Source organism: Budorcas taxicolor, chromosome X (assembly GCF_023091745.1).
Source record: "Budorcas taxicolor isolate Tak-1 chromosome X, Takin1.1, whole genome shotgun sequence".
NCBI classification, from domain to species: Eukaryota; Metazoa; Chordata; class Mammalia; order Artiodactyla; family Bovidae; genus Budorcas; species Budorcas taxicolor.
This window is the reverse complement of record NC_068935.1, coordinates 112,465,832-112,491,400: the sequence shown is the minus strand read 5'-3', so window position 1 is coordinate 112,491,400 and position 25,569 is coordinate 112,465,832. Positions and strand designations below refer to the sequence as shown.

The 25,569-nt window shown below is 39.2% G+C and overlaps 1 protein-coding gene across 1 annotated transcript in view; it reads right to left on the bottom strand.

Moving 5' to 3' along the window:
- DMD (dystrophin) overlaps positions 1–25,569 on the bottom strand; it is a 2,235,978-nt gene that overhangs the window by 341,419 nt on the left and 1,868,990 nt on the right. The window contains exon 60 of the mRNA XM_052663429.1: positions 5,354–5,500. Coding sequence (XP_052519389.1) covers positions 5,354–5,500 — 147 coding nt within the window. The remainder of the gene's footprint in view (positions 1–5,353; positions 5,501–25,569) is intronic.

The following is a 25,569-nucleotide window of genomic DNA, read 5'->3' as shown; positions in this document are numbered from 1 at the left end:
AATGGGTCCACATTATTTCTAAGAGGAATCTGCCCAGGTCACCTACACTGCCTACCTAGAAGGGGCCCCATAAAGCACAACATAAAATGATTAGTACAAGATCCTTAAAAAAAAAAAAGAAAAAGAACACGAGGAAAATGTTCAAAATCCATCAATGCATTTAAAGGATCAAATCATGTGCTCAATAATGAAAAGGACAGAGAGAGAGAACGAGAGATAGCCTGCTTCAAAAACCTCTCCCACCCAAGTAAAGACCATAAACTGCTCTGTTGGAATTTTTAATTAAAATTTTTATTTAGTTTTTTTTAATGAAGCCATGAAAATATTTCTGTTGCCCAGCTAAATATGGTTCCTTCCATGAATCTTGGTAATTTGATTATGGAGATCAAACTCGCAGTCAGAAACTATTGCAGAATTTGTAAATAGATCTGAAAAGGTACTACTTTTATAGTATTAGTGTCACAATAGCATATATATATATATATATGTATATATTTGTTGTTGTTGTTGTTTATAAGATGGAGAAAGGGAGGCAGGGTGGGACATTATGGAAGTAATGAAAGAAAATTTATCTATAAAACTTTGCTTAAGTTGGCACAAGTGGTGAAAAGAGTTTTGGTCACGATGTCCTTGGACCAGATACGACAATGACAATGTCTGCTTGGTACACAGTAGCTGATTAATCAGTGCCAACTAAACAAAAGAAGCAAAGAATGAAAGAAGGAACGGAGTGTATAGAAGATGAGGGTCTAGATCCCCGTGATATCAAGTTACCGCAAAGATGTGAAGATAGAGTACAAAACTGTCCATATGACTTTGGAAAACTTTTAGGAAACCTTTAAAAACATAAATAATTCATGATGCTGTCCTTAAACATATTTAAAGAATGTCATGCAGAGAAATGTCTTCATATTTAATATTTTTCAAGTGATTACATTTCATACATCCTACAGTCAAAAAGCATTTACTCTTTATATTAAGGTGTATTTTCAGCTTCTGTTGTCATTCATGGGTTTACTCATGAGGGTGAGAAATGGGTAGAATGTTCCCTAGTAGTACTTTCTTATAGAATATTTCCTCTCGTACTTTCTTATAGAATATTCCCTATAGTACTTGTGTTTGGTGACTAAAGAGCACAACTTCAGCACTAAAAGTATGTGCACTGCTTCAAAATGAGAAGGGTTTATCATCAGTTTAATTTTCTTCCCATTTGGTTTTAATACTCATTTCTCCTGGATCAGATATTAACACTGGTTCCACTTTAAAGGCTAACTCATTAAATTCACTTTTGGTTGCTTTTAGTACAATTGCTGAGTTCTAAAGACAATGAGAAATATAATGCTTTATAATTTTATATTTGAAATGACAGGTGTGATTTTAAGGGGTATACTGAACTGGGGCTCATTAATCCATTGGTTTGCAAAGGAAGCTTTCAAAGTTAATATCCCTGAGGATCATTTAAAAAAGAGGGGAAGCATGAAAAAAAAAAAATAGTGAAATATTGTGTTGCCCAAAAGAGCTCTAAAGTATGACTTTGTTAAGTCCACTGTGAGACAAGGCAACAAAAAGAGTAGGGAGTTGCTGCTCAGATCTGATTTAGATTGTTATTGCCGCTTAAAAGCTGTGTGACTGTAAATGTGTCACTTACCATCTCTAAGTCTCAATTTCCTTACTTGTACAAGGACACAATGATATTATGTAATCATAATACATAATCATTACGTTTTGAGGATTAAGTGAAACAATGTACATGAAAACTTTTTGCTATTACAAGGAATAACGGTTTCCTTTGCCAAAAACACATCGTCCAATGGTATTATAGAAACATCCACACCAACGTGCCCACTCTAAGGGAGAAAACAGGATTTTATTCCCACAGAGTTTCAAATGGGCAAAGCACTGGCTTTATACTTTTATTTGTGGATTCAATATAAATCCAGAACTACCTATACATTCTATTTCTATGTACAGATATTCTGTGACTGGGTCTTATCCTGCTGTTGATGTTCAGATGTATATGGTTTATCCGTTTCTAACATTTTGATTTGGACATGACTGAGCGACTGAACTGAACTGAACATTTTGAGAGATATTATATACAGCTAGAAAACCAGCATGACTTATCCTTAAAGTAAAAAATAATGGCCCATATAAGAAACCCAGGACAGATTTCCCAGGTAGTTCTGTAAGAATCCGTCTGCCAATGCAAGGGATATGGGTTCGATCCCTGGTCCCAGAAGATTCCACATGCTGCAGAGCAACTAAACCACAACGAGCGAGCCTGTGTGCCACAACTACTGAATCACTGGGCTTTCGTGGTGGCTCAGACAGTAAAGAAAATGCCTGCAATGTGGGAGAACTGGCATTGATCCCTGGGTTGGGAAGATCTCCTGGAGAAGGGAATGGCTACCCACTCCAGTATTCTGGCCTGGAGAATTCCATGGACAGAGAAGCCTGGCAGGCTTTGTGACTCCATGGGGTCACAAAGAGTTGGACACGACTGACTGACTTTCACTTTTTTGCATCCCAGAGACTGTGCTCCACAAGAGAAGCCACCGCAATAAGAAGTCTGAACACCACAACTAGAGAGTAGCCCCCATTTGCTGCAACTAGAGAAAAGCCCGCACACAGCAAGAAGACACAGTACAGCCTTCCCAACCGCCCCAAAGGCAAACCCAGGATATTCTGATATCAAGTACCTATAGCCTGGTAGTATGTCATTCTCCTTCTTCATTTACACTATTTGCTCAAATGTAAAACTCTTTTTCTTAGACTTATATCTACCCTCCCACTACCCCAATTCTCCGTTCTTGCTTTTTCTTTGTCTTAGCAAATCCAGAAGCAAAGATGAACTCTCACTTTTATTATGATTTTAGTTGACTGACAAAGCACTGCAAGTTGATGAATTAATGTGATGTCACAATAATGGTGGGCTTACACTCCCCTCCACAGAAGCTGGGTAATCCTTTAGTCTCCCACACATTCTTCTAAATGAACAATGTTCTCGATAGGTTGTATGAGTTGCTCTTCCAGTAATGGGGATAGAGTTGTTTGATGTGAACCTCATTTCTTGCTTTGTTCATTTTCTGAACAAGTACACTTATAATATAGCAAAGTGGTTAGCTTCTGGTCAGAGAAAAGAATGGAATCAAGTTGACTCAGCTATGTGCCAACTCAAAACCTTGAATTTATCACCTTTCTGCTAAAAAAACACCTAAGTCTACTCTTAAGGTCACACTGAAAAATAGCAACATGTGGACTGTGCCACAATAAGAGCATATACCAAAAACTGAACCATTTACTATGAGAAGGCTCTCTATAAGGGTGTTTGGGGATGAGGGTTTTAAAAGCTAGAATTATACTGATGGAGGAATATAATTCCAGTCAGTCACATTTGTATTATGAAGAGAAAGCAAATTCACTGATTCTAAACTAAATTCCAACATATATGAATCTCCCCCAGATATGCACATACAGAATCAGGACTGAACATACTGTGACCTAAGACAAAATGCATTATCTACTTTTACAAATGTGGAAATAGAAGCTTTGAGGGGTCAAATGGCTTTCCCAAGATAGTATGGTCAAATAATAGCTGAGCTTCAGTTTGCAGTTAGGTGTTCTATCATTCACTCCTACAGTTTTTTTTACTACAACACCCTATCTTCTTTATGTACATTCCTAGATTTATAACCAAGTCCCTTATTCATTTTAAAGAATGGATAAAATCAAACTGTTACTATTTTCTCATATTTTATATTTAAATAAATAGTACAACTATGATGGATCACTCACACTGATTTTTTAAACTTTCTTTTCCTATCAGTCATAATATTTTTATCTCATTTGTAAGATTACATGCCATTTTCACGAATTTATATCACATTCTGAAAGCAAATGTGGCATTTAGCTCTCTAAAAGTAATGTTAAGATAATGGTTCAAGAGTGCTTGAAAGGAACAAATGCGACCATTGGTTTTCCTTGGACATTTATTATTTTTGTTATTTCTATTTAAAATGAAAAACATATACTAAGGATGAAACTGATAAGATTTTAATAGTATGTAACCACTATGGAGCAAATAGACATAGAAATGCATGTAATCTCTTAACTATATTGTCTGGCTTTAATCAATGCCAGTTATAACAATCTATCATACACATATTTCAAGACTATCATCACAACAAAAATTAAATTATATGAGATCTCGAGAGGCCCTGTTTTTATTAAAGATCTAACAATTCTTCAACAGGACTTTCAATTACACTGTTAAATGGACTGCACATAGGAAAAGTAATCTGGTTTATCATTTTTTTTTTTCTTATTAAAACACTGAAAGCAAATATTTTTAAACCCAGTTTCCTCTTTCCTCTCTGTCCCCAGGAGCATACTTTGTGCATCTTATGAAACTAGAAAAAGAGAAGAAACAATTCTTTAATTCTATAATCAAACCAGTTGAAGGGGTGGGGGTTTAGTGGTAGCCTTCATGAAGGGAAAGTGTGGATACACTTCTTTCACCATTCCATTGTCTCAGTTCTTACTATGAGCCAGGTACTGTACCAATAACTCTACAACAATTAGTCCCTTCAATTTTACAGCAAGTTGCTGGAGATGAGGAAATGGACAAGCAAAGAGGTCAAGTGACTTAAAGTAAGTCTGATTCCAAAACCTGTATGCTATAATAATAACAATTATAACTGCAGTAACACCAAGAACTAGAATTCACAGTGTTTTTTTTACTATGTAGCTAATACTGTACTAAGCACATCTCATGTATTTTGACTTACTCATCCTAACAAAAGACCAATATTTTAGGAACATTTAACATTCCCATTTTCTTCAGATAAAACACTGAGACACAGAAAAGTTAATTTGCCAAAGGTCCCATAGCCAGTAAGCATGACCTTGAGCACACTTACATTCCCTTTATTTACTATGAAAAACTTCCATGAGTCGGTTTGTGGTAGGATATCCTTTCTTTAAATGATTTAGAATGTGTCCTACCATTAACTTTTGTTTTAAATTAGGATTCCAAAAGGAAAGCCATTTTAAGAATCCAAGTTATGATAGTACAAAGTAATGGCATGCCAGTAATTTAGTTCTTAAAGCATGATTCAGTATTATCTTCCATGTTAATTGCAAGATATAGCAATGTCTAACTTTAAGCCATTTAAAAATTAATATCAATATGCTTGAAAAAATGAAATAAGAAATTATTAAATAATATAAAATACACTCACAAACTATCATGAGTATCATATGAGAAAATTACTTGCATTGTTCCTTACAAACAAGCTTTATCTGTATCTTGTCTTATTGAGAGAAGAAACTGCAATGTTTATAATGTGCCTACCTGCAGAAGCTTCCATCTAGTGTTCAGGTCTTCCAGAGTGCTGAGATTATATGGTGACAGCTGAATGCCCAACGTGGTGAGTTGGCGAGCAAGGTCATTGACGTGGCTTACATTCTCTTTGAGAGGTGCAATTTCTCCTCGAAGTGCCTGTATGAAATAACCAAGGGCAAAATGGAAGATGAGACTATTTAAAGCAAAAAAAAACAAAAACAAAAACAAAAACAGACACATGGAAACTACATGGTGTCATATTCTGTTTGGGATGTTAGTAACATTTGCCCTTTTCTAGTGGTATTATAACAGTGGACATTTGTTAATGGATGGCTAACTAATGTTTGGAGAAGGGAATGGCAACTCACTGCAGTATTCTTGCCTAGAGAATCCCATTGACAGAGGAGCCTGATGGGCTACAGTCCACGGGGTCGCAAAGAATTGGAAATGACTTAGCGACTAAACAACTCAACTAATGTCTACTGAGTACTTGTTATGTGCCTAATTCTGTGAGGAGCTCTGTCCAAACATCACCTGATTTTATTCCTACACAATAACCCTATGAGGTTGGGTAGTTGGAGAATTATCATTTTACACACAAGAAAAAAAAATCACAGAGGTTAAACTTTGCCTGAGGCTCCATGGGTCAAAACTGAGGAACCTGGGATACATAGTCAGATTTGTCTGCCTCTAGAGTGCACATGCTTAACAACCATATTAGATCCCTTTCTGAAGAAATTCTGCATTGGCAAAGTAACGGGAAGAATACAACGCTGCTAGATTCTGAATTCTACTCATCTCACAACCAAAAGTGGGTGTTGTTTTTTTTTTTTTTTTCCCAACAGTAAAAGATGTACTCAGCCATGAAATATTACATGCATACTTTGTACCAACTGCATAAATAAATCGTTTCAATTAGAGATGAGGGTATTTTGTCAAATCCTAAGCCTGAGTTCCTGATCTCCTAGTATCTTAGTCCTTGCAGCAATGACTGAAGAAGGCTCCCACGAGGCTACTCAGCTGTCTCTGGAGCACCGGAGCAGGATTCCATGATGCTATGCATCATGACAATGGCATCATGACAATCTGTTGAGCAGAAGCAGCCTGTGCAGATACTCGGTTGATATGATTATGCGTATTCTCTTCTCCATTGAGAGGACATTTACAGATCTTTAATATGATGCATGAGGTCCCAATGTTCTAACGAGCAATTTCTAAGGGACAAATTCCCTCACTTAGGAGAATAGTTTGTGTAATGAAATCTCTGTGCACAAGGACAGCATCACTTACTTGGCTATACGTGCTACTATGATTTGCTTGATCTGTGCAGGTGTTAATTTTCTGGTTCAATATGCTACTGGAGATCAGTAGAGAAATAACTCCAGAAAGAATGAAGGGATGGAACCAAAGCAAAACAACACCCAGGTGTGGATGTGACTGGTGATAGAAGCAAGGTCTGATGCTGTAAAGAGCAATATTGCATTGGAACCTGGAATGTTAGGTCCATGAATCAAGGCAAATTGGAAGTAGTCAAACAGGAAATGGCAAGAGTGAACATCGACATTCTAGGAATCAGCAAACTAAGATGGACTGGAATGGGTGAATTTAACTCAGATGACCATTATATCTACTACTGCGGGCAGGAATCCCTCAGAAGAAATGGGGTAGCCATCATAGTCAACAGAACAGTCTGAAATGCAGTACTTGGATGCAGTCTCAAAAATGACAGAATGATCTCTGTTCATTTCCAAGGCAAAGCATTCAATATCACAGTAATCCAAGTCTATGTCCCAACCAGTAATGCTGAAGAAGCTGAAGTTGAATGGTTCTATGAAGACCTACAAGACCTTTTAGAACTAATACCCAAAAAAGATGTCCTTCTCATCATAGGGGACTGGAATGCAAAAGTAGGAAGTCAAGAAACACCTGGAGTAACAGGCAAATTTGGCCATGGAGTACAGAATGAAGCAGGGCAAAGGCTAATAGAGTTTTGCCAGGAGAACGCACTGGTCATAGCAAACACCCTCTTCCAGCAACACAAGAGAAGACTCTACACATGGACATTACCAGATGGTCAACACTGAAATCAGATTGATTATATTCTTTGCAGCCAAAGATGGAGAAGCTCTATACAGTCAGCAAACACAAGACCATGAGCTGACTGTGGCTCAGATCATGAATTCTTTATTGCCAGATTCAGACTTAAATTGAAAAAAAGTGGGGAAAACCACTAGACCATTCAGGTATGACCTAAATCAAATCCCTTATGATTATACAGTGGAAGTGAGAAACAGATTTAAGGGACTAGATCTGATAGGAGTGCCTGATGAACTATGGACGGAGGTTCATGACATTGTACAGGAGACGGGAATCAAGACCATCCCCAAGAAAAAGAAATGGAAAAAAGAAAAATGGCTCTCTGGGGAGGCCTTACAAATAGCTGTGAAAAGAAGAGAAGTGAAAAGCAAAAGAGCAAAGGAATGATATACCCATTTGAATGCAGAGTTCCAAAGAAGAGCAAGGAGAGATAAGAAAGCCTTCGTCGGTGATCAATGCAAAGAAATAGAGGAAAACAATAGAATGGGAAAGACTAGATCTCTTCAAGAAAATTAGAGATGCCAAGGGAACATTTCATGCAAAGGTGGGCTCAATAAAGGACAGAAATGGTATGGACCTAACAGAAGCAGAAGATATTAAGAAGAGATGGCAAGAATACACAGAAGAACTGTACAAGAAAGATCTTCACGACCCAGATAATGACAATGGTGTGATCACTCACCTAGAGCCAGACATCCTGGAATGTGAAGTCAAGTGGACCTTAGGAAGCATCACTACAGACAAAGCTAGTGGAGGTAATGGAATTCCAGTTAAGCTATTTCAAATTCTAAAAGATGATGCTGTGAAAGTGCTGCACTCCATATGCCAGCAAATTTGGAAAACTCAGCAGTGGCCACAGGACTGGAAAAGGTCAGTTTTCATTCCAATCCCAAAGAAAGGCAATGCCAAACAATGCTCAAACTACCACACGATCACACTCATCTCACATGCTAGTAAAGTAATGCTCAAAATTCTCCAAGCCAGGCTTCAGCAATACATGAACCGTGAACTTCCAGATGTTCAAGCTGGTTTTAGAAAAGGCAGAGGAACCAGAGGTCAAATTTCCAACATCTGCTAGATCATCAAAAAAGCAAGAGAGTTCCAGAGAAACATCTATTTCTGCTTTATTGACTATGCCAAAGCCTTTGACTGTGTGGATCACAATAAGCTTTGGAAAATTCTAAAAGAGATGGGAATACCAGACCACCTGACCTGCCTCTTGAGAAACCTGTATACAGGTCAGGAAGCAACAGTTAGAACTGGACATGGAACAACAGACTGGTTCCAAATAGGAAAAGGAGTACATCAAGGCTGTATATTGTCACCCTGCTTATTTAACTTATATGCAGAATACATCATGAGAAACGCTGGGCTGGAGGAAGCACAAGCTGGAATCAAGATTGCCGGGAGAAATCTCAATAACCTCAGATATGCAGATGATACCACGCTTATGGCAGAAAGTGAAGAAGAACTAGAGAGCCTCTTGAGGAGAGTGAAAAAGTTGGCTTAAAGCTCAACATTCAGAAAATGAAGATCATGGCATCCAGTCCTATCACTTCATGGCAAATAGATGGGGAAACAGTGGAAACAGTGGCTGAGTTTATCTTTGGGGCCTTCAAAATCTCTGCAGATGGTGATTGCAGCCATGAAATTAAAAGATGCTTACTCCTTGGAAGGAAAGTTATGACCAACCTAGACAGCATATTAAAAAGCAGAGACATTTCTTTGTCAACAAAGGTCTGTCTAGTCAAGGCTATGGTTTTTCCAGTGGTCATGTATGGATGTGAGAGTTGGACTATAAAGAAAGCTCAGCACCGAAAAATTGATGCTTTTCAACTGTGGTGTTGAAGAAGACTCTTGAGAGTCCCTTGGACTGCAAGGAGATCTAACTAGTCTATCCTAAAGGAGATCAGTCCTGGGCATTAATTGGAAGGACTGATGTTGAAGCTGAAACTCCAATACTTTGGCCACCTCATGTGAAGAGTTGACTCATTTGAAAAGACCCTGATTGAGGGCAGGAGGAGAAGCGGATGACAGAGGATGACATGGTTGGATGGCATCACCGACTCAATGGACATGAGTTTGGATAGACTCTGAGTTGGTGATGGACAGGGAGGCCTGGCGTGCTGCGGTTCATGGGGTTGCAAAGAGTCAGACATGACTGAGTGACTGCACTGAACTGAATGTTGGTAAAAGCAGTGTTTACACGGACTTCATCTATAACCTTCCAGTTCCTTCTGACCCCAAATGGAAGAAACCCGTGTGTACATTCTAAATAAGAATGGGATTATCCAAATCCAAGTGACTATCTCATCACTAAAATGTGGCATTGTATGGAGCCTGCTGCTGCTTCTAAGTTGCTTCAGTCATGTCTGACTCTGTGCGACCCCATAGACAGCAGCCCACTAGGCTCCTCTGTCCCTGGGATTCTCATAGTTCATAGATAATATGATATTTTGACACATCACTCTGTTGAACTTATAGTTTTTGAAGAATGGTCATTAAAAATATATTAAAGAATCATGGGGTTCCTTCTGGGAATGACAAAAACATTCTGGAGTTAGACAGTGATGGTGGCATGGCTTTGTGAATATACTATACACCACTGAATCACACAGTTTAAAACTATGAATTTTATCGTATGTGAATAATATATAAAAAAATACAGAGAAAAATGGACAGAAACCTGTCTGACTGACCATGTAGATGTAAAAATTATATCTGATATTTTCATCTTTATTTAATTTCACATCAGTGGAATATCTAGGAATCATTCTGAAATGAAGAAAGTTGTTATAGGAATTGATAGTAAATATTATTCTATTTTCTCATAAATATATACATAAATGAATCACAATAAATGCCCATGGAGAAAGGCAGTTAAACTCCATAAATGTGAATACATATCTCTAAAAAGAAATGATTCATAATCACTTTGCTTGGCATAATAGAAGGGTTAGAAATCAGATTTCTTAAATGTCAGTGGGGAAACCTGGACAAAGACAATGTTAATAAAAATGGAGCCATTGTCTTCTGGATAATAACATGCATTTCTAGTAACCACAAGTAAATATCACTTGAGTGGGAATCATAAAGAGGAATCATTGCAGAGATGGCAGGAGAGCCAGGCAGAATCTGACAACAGTGCAGATTAACCCCATACACTCATCACTAACCTTCACTAGTTCAGCATCCATCTCACTTCAGTCATATCTAGATTTCAGCTCCCCTTGGATTCCATGATGTACATGGCCAAGGGTCTCTTATTAGCATATTTTGATTCTCACTTTCTCCCTCAAAGTCCTGAACACAGATTTTCTTTTAATTGAAAGACAATTGCTTTAAAATGTTGTGTTAGTTTCTGCTGTAGAACAACGTGAATCAGCTATAAGTATACATATATCCCCTCCTTCCTGAGCCTCCCTCGCATCCCCACATCCCACTCCTCCAGGTCATCACGGAGTGCTGAGCTGAGCTCCCTGCACTGTATAGCAGCTTCCCACTAGCTACTTTACGCATGGTAGTGTATATATGTCAATGCTACTTTCCCAATTCATCCCATTCTTTCCCCTGCTGTGGACACAGGTTTTTAATCCTGCATTAGTATTCTGGAGGACGATGGAGATTTTAAAAAATAAGTTCCAATATTCATAATTAATCACAACATACTCTCTCCTTTCCCCTCTACTTTCCTTCTCTCCCCAAAACCCCTGTCCCCTCACACACACACACACACACACACACACACAGAGTCATGGGATCATGGCTTCTGTTTTGGTTTTCTTTCTGCTTGTATCTACCAATTGTAGCAGAAGTTCCCTTAACTGATCTCTGTTTAAAACTCATCAGATTAGCCAGAGTCTTCATTGTCTGAGAAACATACTGACTGGGGCCTCTAACAGTCACTAAGTAAAATGTTAAGAAGTATGTGTCATAAGCATGGTGTTCAGCTCTCATTAGTTGACTTGTCAATGTGGGTATATTCTCAAACTTGCTTTTGCCAATTAGTATTGCAGTTACATAATTTAATGAAAGATTTCCTAAACCAAAGAACTAGAATCCTAAAAAGAAAGTAAGTTATTATTCCTATAAAAAATAAGGTTAAATATTCTGTAAAGTTGCTTTAAAAAAGAAAAAGAAGTATTACTGAATTGGGTGTCAACTAGGCAACTGTAAGAGATTAGGAAACCCATATGAAAAGTATAGAAGGATTCTAAGTACTCAGAATTCTTTGCGTGTTTCCCAGTGGATTCTGTCTGCATTAAGGAAACCTGTACTGGAAATCAAAAATTCTGTAGTATCAGTGTAATTCATGGCAAACCCTAATCAGAGAACCTACACTTGAAGTAAAAATCCTTCACGCAGCATTAAAATATTAGTGACTATTTCACACAAAATAAAATTTCTACTGACTTTTTTTTCAATTAACTGTTGAACTCCAGGTCCTAACTGAATTGGAATAGAGAGCATCTATTTTAAATGTTGACTACTATGACTTTACTACCACTGCTACTGCTACTACTATTATTATTAAAGGGAAAAAGCCATATGTTCTGTTTAATATGAATGCCTAAGTCTTTGTTAAGATAAATGGAAGCTTTGATTAGGGGGATGTTTGTTGCTAAAGAGGTAATTTGGTGCAAAGGTTCACTTTGGGAAGATAATCATGGTAGGCTTGATCAGAATGATGAACTTTAGCCAGCTAGAAGTCATGGTGAGGGTGCTGAGCACATGACAATGGAGGAAAGGAGACAGATGATGGTAGAAAAGAAGACGAGAAAAAGAAGGCATGAAGAGTGTCGAAGTCAGTCTTCACCTTAACATGTGACCTGGCTTCTAGTGGCAGCTCCATACCACCTGAGGACGGCTCATTGATGTTAGCTGTCGATGCCCAGACATGTACATAACAAGAAGCATGGCCCCTGAAATACTGAGTCACAGGACATGTTATGCATAGAGTGAACACAGAGGACTTCCCTGATGGCCCAGTGGTTAAGACTCCACCATGCAATGCGGGGGACACAGGTTCTATCCCTAAGCCTGTGCACCACAACTAATGAGCCTGCATGCCCTGGGCCGTAACTTGAGAGTTCACGCGCTGCAACAAAAGATCCCACATGACCCAACTAAGACTCGACACTGCCAAATAAAGAAATTGTTTTTTTTTTAAAAAAGAGTGAATACAGGTACAATTCATTTAAATAACAGAATTTGATTGTATTTCAAATATTAGCACTTTTAATATTGCTGACATTATTAATATACATAGACATTAATGTTTACATTATTAAACACTAAACACAAAACACCCAAAAAAGTACAGTCTACCCTGAACAATATGATGTGCTATTTAAGTACCACCAGAATTTCATTAGATCTTATTCTAGTTTGGAAGCAGTAACTGAGAAAACATTCAAGGAAGCCATTATATTCTGGGTTTTCTTTGAAACATTTAAACATCTGGAATATGCTTGCCATGAAAGAGCAAACCAAGTCTAATTTTATTGTGTCTAGCTTCATGCAGGCATAATTTTCACTTCATTAAATGCTGTCTGATTATAGATATAAACATACTGATTTAGAAGGATATATAAGTTTGATATGCCAAGATTTTTCTTTTTTATGACATTTAATTGCTTGTCAGAACTTTGCTTATCTTTACGTAAAGATTTGCTCAAATATAGATTTAGCAGTTCAGTCGACAACCACTTTGCAACAAAACAAAGGCATTGTCTTCTAACTAGAGAACATTTTTGAGGGAGCAATTTTTTTAATGACTTAATAGTTATGGACTATTCTGGAAGGCATAGAAGGTCAATTTGGAGTGATGGAAAAGGTAAGTTGAGGTACTTTGACTTTGGGGACCTCTATTTCTTCTGTGAAGTAGGAAGCAACTGACCTGGTATATACAGTGTGCAATGAACATTCATTGAATGAAAACACGAGTGAAGGGTAAGTGGAAACATTGGAATTAGTTGTGCGAGAGAATATGAGAGGGAGGTGAACAAAGAAATGTAGGGAGGTTGCCAGACAGTGTTGAGGGCTCGCTTGAGGCAGAAGACAACTTTTTAGCGCAACCCATCTGCCCAGTTTTCTCTTTCTCCAACAGCATTCCAGGCAAATGTGGAAGAAACAATTGATCCAGGTTTGGGGTTTTGTCAGGTGGTTGCAGCACAAATGCTTAGGGATATGAGAGTTTAAATTTTAGCAGGAATGTGACTGCAAAATGCAACTAAAGGGGATTTGGAGGGAAGTGAAGCAAGATGAGGCTTGTAGATGGAGAGAAAGTAGAGGGCTTAATGGCGGACGTCAAGATCATCCAAGAAAGGTGACGGTTAGATGAAATGCATAAGCAGGCAAGAAGGAGAGGAAACTGAAATGCTAGAATTAGAATTTCTAATTCTATTTAATTATATTACAGAAATTATATAATTTCTTATATAATTTATTTTTATATAATTAATTATAATTCCATTTAAGAGTTTATAAATTGTAACATGATATAAATATCACAGTTACATATATACACACACACACATGCTGTTCTCTTTATATATTAATGATACTCCTGAGAATGAAACACTTCCCTTCTTAATGATTTTAAACACTATTCCTGAAATCTTAACCTACTGCTTCATAGAGGTCCTATCCCACCAGGAATTCAAGAATAGAATGATCTGACAATGAAATATCATTCTAGGGCTACATACACTGGGTAGAGAAATTTTCATCAAAAATACTATTTAAGAAGCAAAGTAGGGGCTAGCTGTCTTTCTCTCTACAATGAAACCTTACTGAACAAACTGTTTGTGAACCAAAAGCCCTAAGAAATAGCCTGAAAAGACTGTTAGCACAAGTCCCAGGACTCTTCATGCTGGTTTAGTAGCTGGCGGGGGGAGGGAAATGGAAATCACGGCCTCCAGATCCAGGTCTTTGGTCCTGATGCTGAGGCTCCAACATGTGGCTTAGGGAAGGCCTCATGGAGCCCAGTTACCCAGAGTTAGGGGTAGGTACAGCCCAGTTGTGTTTTGCAGCTTCTACATTTCCGGATGGGTTTACCATCCTGATGGGAGTGAATAGCCACCACTGGAACCTAGAGAGCCAAGGACCATATCCTGCTTTGCCCAGAAGTAGAAAGGCCTGGAGCCTCTTAAAATACCTGGGGGGAATGTGGTTGGACCCATCCTAACAAGTACCACTAAGTAGCAAATTCTCACCTTCTCTGCAGAGGTTGTCTTCAATTAAAAATACACTAGAGGGGCTCTGCGGGCGGCGGCAAATCCGGCCCAGTGTGCAAAGTTGGCGGTGCCTGATGGCGCCTCTGACACGAAGCTGGGTGGGGTAGAGAGCAGTAGTTGTGGTAGGTGGGAGAAGGTGGCGGTGGCGGTGAATCATTTATAAATGACTCCAAAGCAGGACCTGGAGGCTAAATTCCAGGGGGATAATGGTCATTCATGACCAAGAAGGAAAGACCTCAGACATGGAATAAGCGATTGCAGCCCTTCAGTGTGAGTCAGCAGGCCCTGAGAAAGGGGAATGCCTGCCACCTGGCCTTCATTCGACTACAGCCACTCCAACCACTCCCCAAGGTGAACCTAGAGGAAACTGAGAATGCAGGATTACAGGCCCCAGTTACCTAAGATGCCTTGTGACCTGCAACCAGAGGATTATACATACTGAAAAAGACATAATTCAAAGGACTATCTCCAACCTGGACAAGACCTTTATCAGATGACAGAGATTCACATCAGGATAAAGATGATGTGCAAAGAAAACCCATGCCCCCAAAGAGATTACAGCCACTCCTCCAAAGAGATCCAGTGGGAATAACCACAAAAGTCACCCTGGGGCCCCTTAATAGAACAGGGTGAGAGCTCCATGACCCCAACTAGGTAGGGTCTATGAGTCCTGTGTCAGCATTAAAGAAGTTACAGAAGACTGACCATCTGTCCCTTATCACCCCAGTAAAGATTTCTTGGGGTTCATGTCTCGAGGAAAATTTGAAGTAAGAGACAGATGGTCCCTGGGCTGAACAGCTGGTGATTTTCAAACGGAGCAAAACTGAACTTTGTCCTCAGCCAGACAAGAATGACATATTTCCCTTCCTTCATTGTTGCTGCCGCTGCTACTGCTAAGTTGCTTCAGTCGTGTCCAACTCTGACCCCATAGACAGCAGCCCACCAGGCTCCCCCGTCCCTGGGTTTCTCCAGGCAAGAACACTGGAGTGGGTTGCCATTTTCTCCTCCAATGCATGAAAGTGAAAAGTGAAAGTGAAGTCACTCGGTCATGTCCTACTCTTAGCAACCCCATGGACTGCGGCCTACCAGGCTCCTCCGCCCATGGGATTTTCCAGGCAGGAGTACTGGAGTGGGTTGCCATTGCCTTCTCTGCCTCCATTGTTAGGAGGGAATAATAAACTGACAGGGGAATTGCTGGAGTGAAAAGGAAAAAAAAGAGGAATGAGTTTTTCTGTTTCACTTCTCCGAGAGCAAAGATGAACAGTGAGCAGGCCTGAACATTCCTAGTTTATTTTACTTTAACTGCTCCTGATTCTGAATGTCTGTAACTAAGTTTGCTTTTCTGCCCCCTAACTCTTCAGGAGCTACACTTCACTTGACTCTATGCTAAATATATCCTCTATATGATGTTTACCTTTACAACAGCCTTCACCTTGTAGTTACATGTCAGAAGGAAGGCCTCAGAGCCACCAGACTGCCAGATGCAGTTACTGGGTTACTGATGCCAGTTTATGACTGTCTTCGAAATGATGTAAGAGGAAGAAATCAAGATCCTATCACCTCTGTTTCCTCATCACCGACTCCTGACTGCTCCTGACTGTGAACACCTGCCTTAGGGATACAGTTCTTGAGGCAGGAGCATACTGTGTTCCCCTCTCCACTACCTGAGAATAAAAGCCACCATTCTATTTCTTCAAAAAAAAAAAAAACAAAAAAACCCACTAGATAGGGCTTCCCTAATAGCTCAGTTGGTAAACAATCCTCCTGCAATGCAGCAGACCCCGGTTCGATTCCTGGGTTGGGAAGATCTGCTGAAGAAAGGATAGGCTACCCACTCCAATATTCTTGGGCTTCCCTTGTGGCTCAGCTACTAAAGAATCTACCTGCAATGCAAGAGACCTGGGTTCGATCCCTGGGTTGGGAAGATCCCCTGGAGAAGGGAAAGGCTACTAACTCCAGTATTCCGGCCTGGAGAATTCCATGGACTGTATAGTCCATGTGGTCGCAAAGAGTTGGACACGACTGAGCGACTTTCACTTTCACATAGACTTTGGCGACCTGATGTGAAGAGCCAACTCATTGGAAAAGACCTCAATACTGGTAAAGATTGAAGGCAGGAGGAGAAGGGGGCGACAGAAGATGAGATGGTTGGACGGCATCACCGACTCAATGGACAGGAGTTTGAGCGAACTCTGGGAGCTGGTGAAAGACAGGGAAGCCTGGGATGCTGCAGTCCATGGGGGTCACAAAGAGACAGACACGACTGAGCGACCCAACAACAGCTACATAGACTTACTTCATCCAGTTGCCCAACCTCCTTTTACCCTTGGACTTTGGGCATGATATACTTTTTTGCTTTGGCAAGAGACTGCTGATGTGAATTCTCATTACTAACACCACTAGCTATCCCATTGATCTCCAACAAAACCGAGACATACCACCCTTTCTTTAAGTTTTGCCACATATGAAGGGACTGTGTCGAGCTGAGACACAGGGGCTAGTCTGCAGACTGAAGGAGACTTCCCTCTGCCATTAGGATCACTTTTACCTCTGGTAGAGACATTCTTGACAGTAAAGTATGCCACTGAAATATGTATTCTTTTTAATAGAGATTCAACTGCATTGCATTTCAGCATCAATTTTTATTGTGGCAGCCCAAGGGCAAAGCATTATGCTGGTTTTTTTTTTTTTTTTCATTGTCTTCCTTGCTTTCCATTTTCAGGGCAATTCTTGTACATGTTCATATTTGGACATGATCACTTTGGATGAGCAAAGTGAATAAGGACATAAAGAATGAAACAGACTCAGAACTAATGACCTAGATGTAGCATAATCAGGATGACTTGAGGTAGTTAAATTAAAAAAAAAAAAAAACAATTTTAGGGAAACAATATGAAGTTTGTAGGGATTAAAAATCTGGTGCTTTTATTTCCCGAGCAATTATCAGTTATATTTTAACTATGGTTTCCCCCCAGAGTCACCACCCTTCCAAACTCATGGCAAATAACTGCTCCATTTTTTGCCCATAAAGAATCATCATGTTTTTCTGAAAAATGATCTCTAGTTTCTCTTTGTATTACTGGAAAAGAGTGTGCACCCAAACATGAAATTCTTTTTTAAAAAAACATTTCTTCATTTGCAGCCATCATAATTCTTCATCTTTCAGGACATGGCTTCACTATGAAACATAACTCCAATACTCTCAAAGGTTGAATTATAGCTTAACCACACTAACAGTGTCTGTCTTCTTTCTTCTTTATGCATGTTCATTTTGCCCTCACAAATATTAACTGGAAATGAGGAACAGAATGGAATTGATCACAAAGGGAAGACTTCTGCCTATAAGAACAAGTGGTATACATTTGAGTTAATTTCCTCAGAAACTAGTTCCTATAATCCTAACTCTGGATGCTAATTCTTTCTTTCTAATAGAAAAATGAAGCAAACAAATCAAAACCAAACAAAAACATTTCAAGCTTTCCATAGCTTTCTAATGACACAATTAAAACAAACAAAAAAGGTAGTTCATGAGTGCTTTACAGAGGCTAAATGCAAAATATGCACAATTAAAATAAAAAGGTCTCTAATGAGTATAAATAAATCATTGAAGCAGGCCACATTCTTCGGCTGCTAAGGAAACAGAAGGAATGCCAACATTTTCTGTCTGACAATTTTAGTTATATATGACAAAACATCAAGCAAAATGGCAGTGAATGAAATCTATTTACTTATTTAAAAATAAGTAATAATCCATAAGCCATCAAAAACATCATCCATGAGGACATTGATATTCAAATGCAGGCGTTATTTTAGATTAAGTTTTACATTGAACAGGTTTGTTTAATTTGCCAACATTTCTGCCAGCTGAAACTGCTCCTGATCTGTGCCCACATTTACCACTTGCATTGTCCTGGCATAGAGGTGCTGTCTTGTTCTCCCCTTCCCCTTCACAGCTTAAAACATCTGTCTAAGGTAGAGCTTCTCAAACAACAGCAAGCATCATAATCACATGGCAGGCTTGTTAACACAGGGATTGCAGGCTCCCACTCTGGCATTGTTAATTCATTATGTTCACGGTGAATCTGAGAATTTGACACTTTTCACAATAACTTAAAAGATGCTACGGCATCCATAGAACTCACCAAGCTTATTCTTGACTTACACCCTTCATGAATTCTCTTCCCTCAGCCTGGAGTTTTCCATTCGCTCTCGGCCTGCATGCCTGTGTGTGCTCAGTTTCTTCAGTCGCATCTGACTCTTTGTGACCTCATGGACTGTAGCCCACCAGGCATCTCTGTCCATGGGATTCTCCAGGTAAGAATGCTAGACTGGGTTACCAGGCCCTCCTTCAGGGGATCTTCCCAACCCAAGGACTGAACCCGGGTCTCCTGCACTGCAGGCAGATTCATTACCACTGAACCACCCGGGAAGCTCTGCCTTCTGCCTGCTGCTGCTAAGTCGCTTCAGTCGTGTCCGACTCTGTGTGACCCCACAGATGGCAGCCCACCAGGCTCCCCTGTCCCTGGGATTCTCCAGGCAAGAACTCTGGAGTGGGTTGCCATTTTCTTCTCCAATGAATGAAAGTGAAAAGTGAAAGTCCTACTCTTAGGGGCCCCATGAACTGCAGTCTACCAGGCTCCATTCCTGGGATTTTCCAGGCAAGAGTACTGGAGTGGGGTGCCATTGCCCTCTGCCTAGCTGACTTCTATTCAGCTATTTCAGATTTCAGTTCCTGTGACCTTGAAAGACAGCCCACCCCTGGTCACCCTATCTAAAGACAGGTCCCCCCATCCCGATTTTTCTCAGTCTCAGAACTCTACTTCCTTCTAGGCATTGATGGCAATTGGTAAGTAGGTATTTATTTGCCTATTTATTAATTCATGGTCTCTCCCTTCATAAGACCCTAACTTTCATTAAGGCAATTCTATGTTTATTTTTCACCAGGGCATGCCTGTCCCTAGTACATGGCAATCCCTCAATACACTTTTATTAAATAATGAACACTCAAGAGAATTAGACACGAAGGCTTCAGATCAACAGCTATTCTCAAACTGCTTTATCAACACCGTTTCCTATAGAAAGCTGAGGCCAAGCTCCTAAGTGAAAGAAGAGAAACCTGCTTATATCCTTCAGATTCCATATCTAGATTCTCTGGCTCGATTACTTCATTTTATGGTAGAGCATATGCTAATTTCTGAAGGCTCTCTAATGCTCTGAGCAAGAATGTAACGCTCAAGTTTTTGGCACCAATCAAGGGGAGTTCTCATAAAAATGAAGCAAGTGGGGGAAAGGGGAGAAATCAATTAATATTTAAGGAAAATATGTCCTTTTGGTGGTGATGTAGGCTTCTGCAGGGTATGTTGGCAAGATTGAATTAAAGCTTTAAAACTACTGATACAGGAAAAGATGAGCTACAAACCAGGGTCTCCATTTGGAGTTATACAGTGGCCAAGCCAAGGAGACCAGGGGGCTGAAATCCAACCTGGACCCCATCACCAAAGTGGTGAACTCTGGCCCAGGGCTGGAGACCTCTATGATGCAAGAAGTACCTTCTACTTGACCCAAAGAGGCACTTGTAGGGATTGAGATTACAGATGCTGAAGGGGAGATTATGGATGATCTGTTTCTTTCTCCAACTCTCTCTCTCTTCCCTCTCTCATTTTTGGGGTTTTTCAAGGAAAGAAAAAGTTCACTGACAAATATGTCTCATGCATTTCCTCTTGTATAGAAAGGGGAGTGTAACATGGACACACCAAAGCTTTTATAAAGATGAATGAGAAGGTTGGCTCTATTTCTCCTTCTTTTACTCCATCTGCAACCAATTCAGCACTGTGGCTCATAACACGGGGTATGCCAAGTCACATGAGCCCTATTTGGTCTAAATCAGGGGGACTCTATAAAGCATAGGGTCATACATTCAACCATGAGAAAGCCACAGACTAAGATCATATCTTGGGGAGTTGAGTCTTTCAGGCCAACTTCTAATATTACCCCGGGGAAAACCTGTCTTTCCTCACCCCTCTACCATGTAGCTTTATAAGGGCTCCCTGAACTAGACATTGGGATATAGGTATACGAAACATAAAGGAAGAAGCAGAATGGTGGGAGGAGGAAAGCTATTTGTTCAGAGCTGGGATAAACAGCAAGAGGTAGGAAACCTTAATGTGTTTGGAGAGGTGCAAATAGTCTGTAATAAGTTGAAGCATGAAACTACAGGGCAGTTGTGGAAGAAAAATCATGGGGTTTTCTTTGAGCAAGATTGTGGTGGGGGGACTTTCCTGGTGGTCCAGTGGCTATGACTCTGTGCTCCCAGTGCAGGGGGCTTGGGTTTGATCCCTGGTCAGGGAACTAGATCCCACAGGCTGCAACTAAGAGTTCACATTCCACAACGCAAGATTCCACATGCCACAAAGAAAATTAAAGATACTGACTGCTCCAACTAAGACCCAGCACGGCCAAATAAAGAAAGACTGTGATGGGTTTGAATGAGTTGACTTTTGCAGTGCAGTAATGAAGGTTTTAGCCAAGGGGAATGGCATAGTCTCAAGAATCCTTTTTGTTAGATTTTAATTACTACTCACTTGAAAACACTTCTTTTATATCTACTATGCATATATCTGTGGCTTCCCAGGTGGCACCGTGGTACAAAATCCACCTGCCATTGCAGGAGATGCAGGACATTCAGGTTTAATCCCTGGGTTGGGAAGATCCCCTGGAGTAGGAAATGGCAACCCATTCCAGTATTCTTGTCTGGAAAATTCCATGGAAAGAGGAATCTGGCAGGCTACAGTCCGTGGGATTGCAAAGAGTTGGACACAACTGAGCACACACACACACACACACACATATATCTACGATGCCCTGGGAAGATGGAACTCTAAATGAACTCATAATCGTCAGCACAGAGAGACAATTTAGTGGGTTATTAAAAACCATGTAATCATGTTATGAGAAGCTGTGTCACAGGGCTTGAAAAGTACTAAGAAGGCAGGTTCAATTGGACAATCTCAAGTTTAGGAGTGAGTGCAAGCTGGTGGCCATTTCAGAAAGGAGAAAGAATTAACATGGAATGTCTGGAAGATTCGGGCATGAAGTAACAGTTGCTAGAAGCAGGATTGGATGGTGGCAAATGGGAGCAGGTTATCTGTAAAACAATTGTTAAAGGAAAAAAGTATTTTGCCCTGTGCTTTTGTGGATGTTTATTCACTCATTCAAAAAATATTATTAAGCAGCCATTAAATGCCAGGGAATGTTCCAGGCACTAGGCATCAAGCAGTGCACAAAATAGACCAAGTTCCTATGATTCCACAGCTTAACTCTAATGAATGCAATTTCATTTAAATGATGACTGTTATTATAAAGGCTTATAAAGAAACAAATCCCAAGCCAAAACATATCCATAGCTACAAAATGCAGCATTTTTGACCAAGAAGATGGAGGACAACATATGGTATTGTATATAGTAGTTTCCAAGAGATTCTTTTTTTCCCATTAAAACAAATTAGGGTACCTCTGCATGTGTGAATAATAATTAATAGAGGAATCTATGGTTGTGAATCACCGATGCAATATACTACACCCAGTTTACTTTATACTGGACACATTTATTTTAAATAAAATTGAAGATACTCACTACTGAAATAAAATGGATTTTGCAGATCTGATTTTTCATTCAATATATTGTTGTTGGCTTAGAAGTTCTAAAACAGAACTGAATCAGAGATGAATATAAAATTTCTAAGGGCTGAGATAAAAAACAAATGGAAGAGGGCAGAAAATGATTGTAAAATGCCCTTCTATAATTTTTTTTTTACTTTCAGATTATTGTAGCTCCTGAATTTAATGTTTTAAGTCTTTCCAAAATGGCTTTCTTATGAATGGAATAACACAAGAATAAAAGATTGCACTACTTCAGGTCGAAAGAAATGAACATAATATGAATTTTCTTCATTAAAAGCTATGTGACAGCATGTTTAAAAATTAGATTGGTAAATTTTTGATAATGGTTCATCTTTATTTCATCATATTCCTAGGCTGAAAAGAAAGTCTTATGTATTTACTTCTAAGCAATATTTTCCCTCCAGATATATTAGTGGTTACTATTTTTACCTCAATATATATGTGTGTGCGTGAAAGATCTGGCTAATGAAGTGGAGTCAAGAGTTTACTTTGTTCTTCATTTTTAATTTCATCATACTTTGAGGAGTTTACTTTCAAGATATTGCTCTGATTTTTCTGATCACATCTTTGGGTAGGAACTAAATTCATATCCTGTTATGTTCTGTTATGACAACCACTATCATGATAATGTCCATTTAAGTACATGTGAATGATGAATAAACTACTACAGACACAAGTGTGTCTAAGCGTCAAGCTGTCTAATCAATGGACTCAAATGTTATTTTTTAAAAAAAAATTAAGCCATGGGCCAAATCTACCCCTTAAAATATTTGATTAGCATTCAACGAAGACACCATATTCTAATAGTAATAGATTTCTTTTTCATTTTGCAAAAAGGGAGTGTGGGGACTTCCCTGGTAGTCCAGTGGTACGGACTGCGTGTGTCCACCACAGGGGGTTACAGGTTCAATCCCTGGCCAGGGAACTAAGACCCCAAAATGTTGTACAGTGTGGTCAAAAGAAAAAAAAAAAGTGATTTAGTATCCTGGAAAATCTGTGGGCATGATGCTGTATTGATTATCTAAAGAATACTATTTCAGCTGAAAAGAGGGTTTAAGATCTTAATGAAAAAATCTTTTTCACTAAAAATTCAAGATTTTTTGGAAAGTCAAAGTGTGTCAGATTTCTTTAAGACCCATCTTGCACGGGACACTCTACCCCAACCTTCAGGCAATTTTTACACTGAGACAACCTTAGAAATGTCTTCCTTTAACCTTTATAACAAAATGTCAGTGTGGCTCCAAAGGTAATATTTTATTCACTGTGTAAGTCAAACTTCTGCTCATTTGTTTACCTTATATTTCTTCTAATTTTATGCTTTATTGGATGTACAAAAGTCACCATTGTATTGGATAACTCTTGCAGTATGGGGTTTGTGTAAGTTGAAAACAATGAACCATTCTTTTGTGACTTTAGCCTTTCCTTGCTTGAAATATTGGAGGGCAATGGCTAACAAGCACTGGGGGGAAGGAGGTGAAACGTTGTTTCATGTGGCCTACACTTGGTCCTTGGGTAGATGAAGGCCTGAAACCATGGAGCAATTCTGTGGGTGTTATTTAATGAGACCTAATAAGATTTAAGGGGATGAAAGAGGATGAGATGGCTGGATGGCATCACGGACTCGATGGACGCGAGTCTGAGTGAACTCCGGGAGTTGGTGATGGACAGGGAGGCCTGGCGTGCTGCAGTTCATGCGGTCACAAAGAGTCGGACATGACTGAGTGACTGAACTGAACTGAACTGAATAAGATTTAGGTTCACAGCCTTGTAAAGACTCCAAATTGGGTTAGTAGGCTTTCTGAGTAGGAAAATAAGTAAACAAGATGAAACTCACTGATAGTTTGCTTCAAAAAACACATCAATATACCGGCTTGAAAGTGACAGTGAAAGTGTTAGTTGCTCAGTTGTATGCTACTCTTTGCAACCACATGGACATCAGTCCACCAGGCTCCTCTGTCCATGGAATTCTCCAAGCAAAAATACTAGAGGGGGTAGTCATTCCCTTCTCAAGGGGATCTTCCCAACCCAGGAATTGAACCCAGATCTCCTGTATCACAGGTGGATCTTTTACTGTCTGAGCCACCAGGGAAGCCCATATGTGGCTTACCTGTCATTTACTTTAGTTTCTATTTACTTACTACACTTGAGCATATATTGCTGATAAATTGACTTCATTTTCTTTGCTAAATAGCTTAATGCCATGTTAAGATCATGATGATACAATTTGAATATTTGATAGGGAAAAGCTCCAAATGAGCCCACTGAGTCTATAATAATGTGGAATCCCAGGGAACAAGTGTTCTAAAAATAACTGTATTTTGAAATAGGATCAGCAGGCTCTTAACTTTATGAAGGAAAGAAAAACTTCACCATAAAAATCAATTCTTTAAAAGGAGAAGAAATCTATCTTAGTGCTAGAATTCTCTAGCCTCATTCTGGTTAAGAGAGTTTGACATTTTAGGGCTGAACACACTGTGGAAATTTAATAAATATTGAAGTTTACAAACAAAAACATAACAGTGATATGTGGACCAATTTTCAAAAACATTGAAAATCAATGTGCCCTTATTCTGCCTAATTTGGTTAACTCAATTATTTAATGTATACTTGATTTGAGTGGGTTTATACACAGCTATTTCAATTTTATATTAAGCATTAATCAAATTACTTTCAATGCAAAATTTCCTTTATTTTCATCCCCTAACCCCCCAAGATTTCAGAATAAAGGGGAGGGCCTATTTTAAATATTGCTAACTTAATGTTAAAGCATACTTTCACACATTTGTTTCTATTATATTTTGCCCATAATTTTCATCACATATACCACTCACCCTATACCAAAACCATAAACTCTTTCATAGGCATTTAATAGAGTGATTATGCATCACTTTTGGGGGGGGAAAAAAAAACCCTCTTCCCTAATTACTGCAGTTAAGACTATATCCTAATTTCTTCCAGTTTCACCCCATATCCATTTCCATTTCTACACACAAACATACACCCTCCCATCATGAACACAGAGCCTCAGTGGGTTGATGAGCTAAATTAGAAAATGCAGTAATCCCTGAATAAGTGATCAGCTATTCACATTGAGCAAGCAGGTTTTAATTTTAAAACGTTGAATGGCCTCAGCTATTCCTAATGGCCTCAGTTTCAGCAATTCTATAAAGTACTTGCTTATCATCAGTATGTTTGGCAGAAAATTATAAG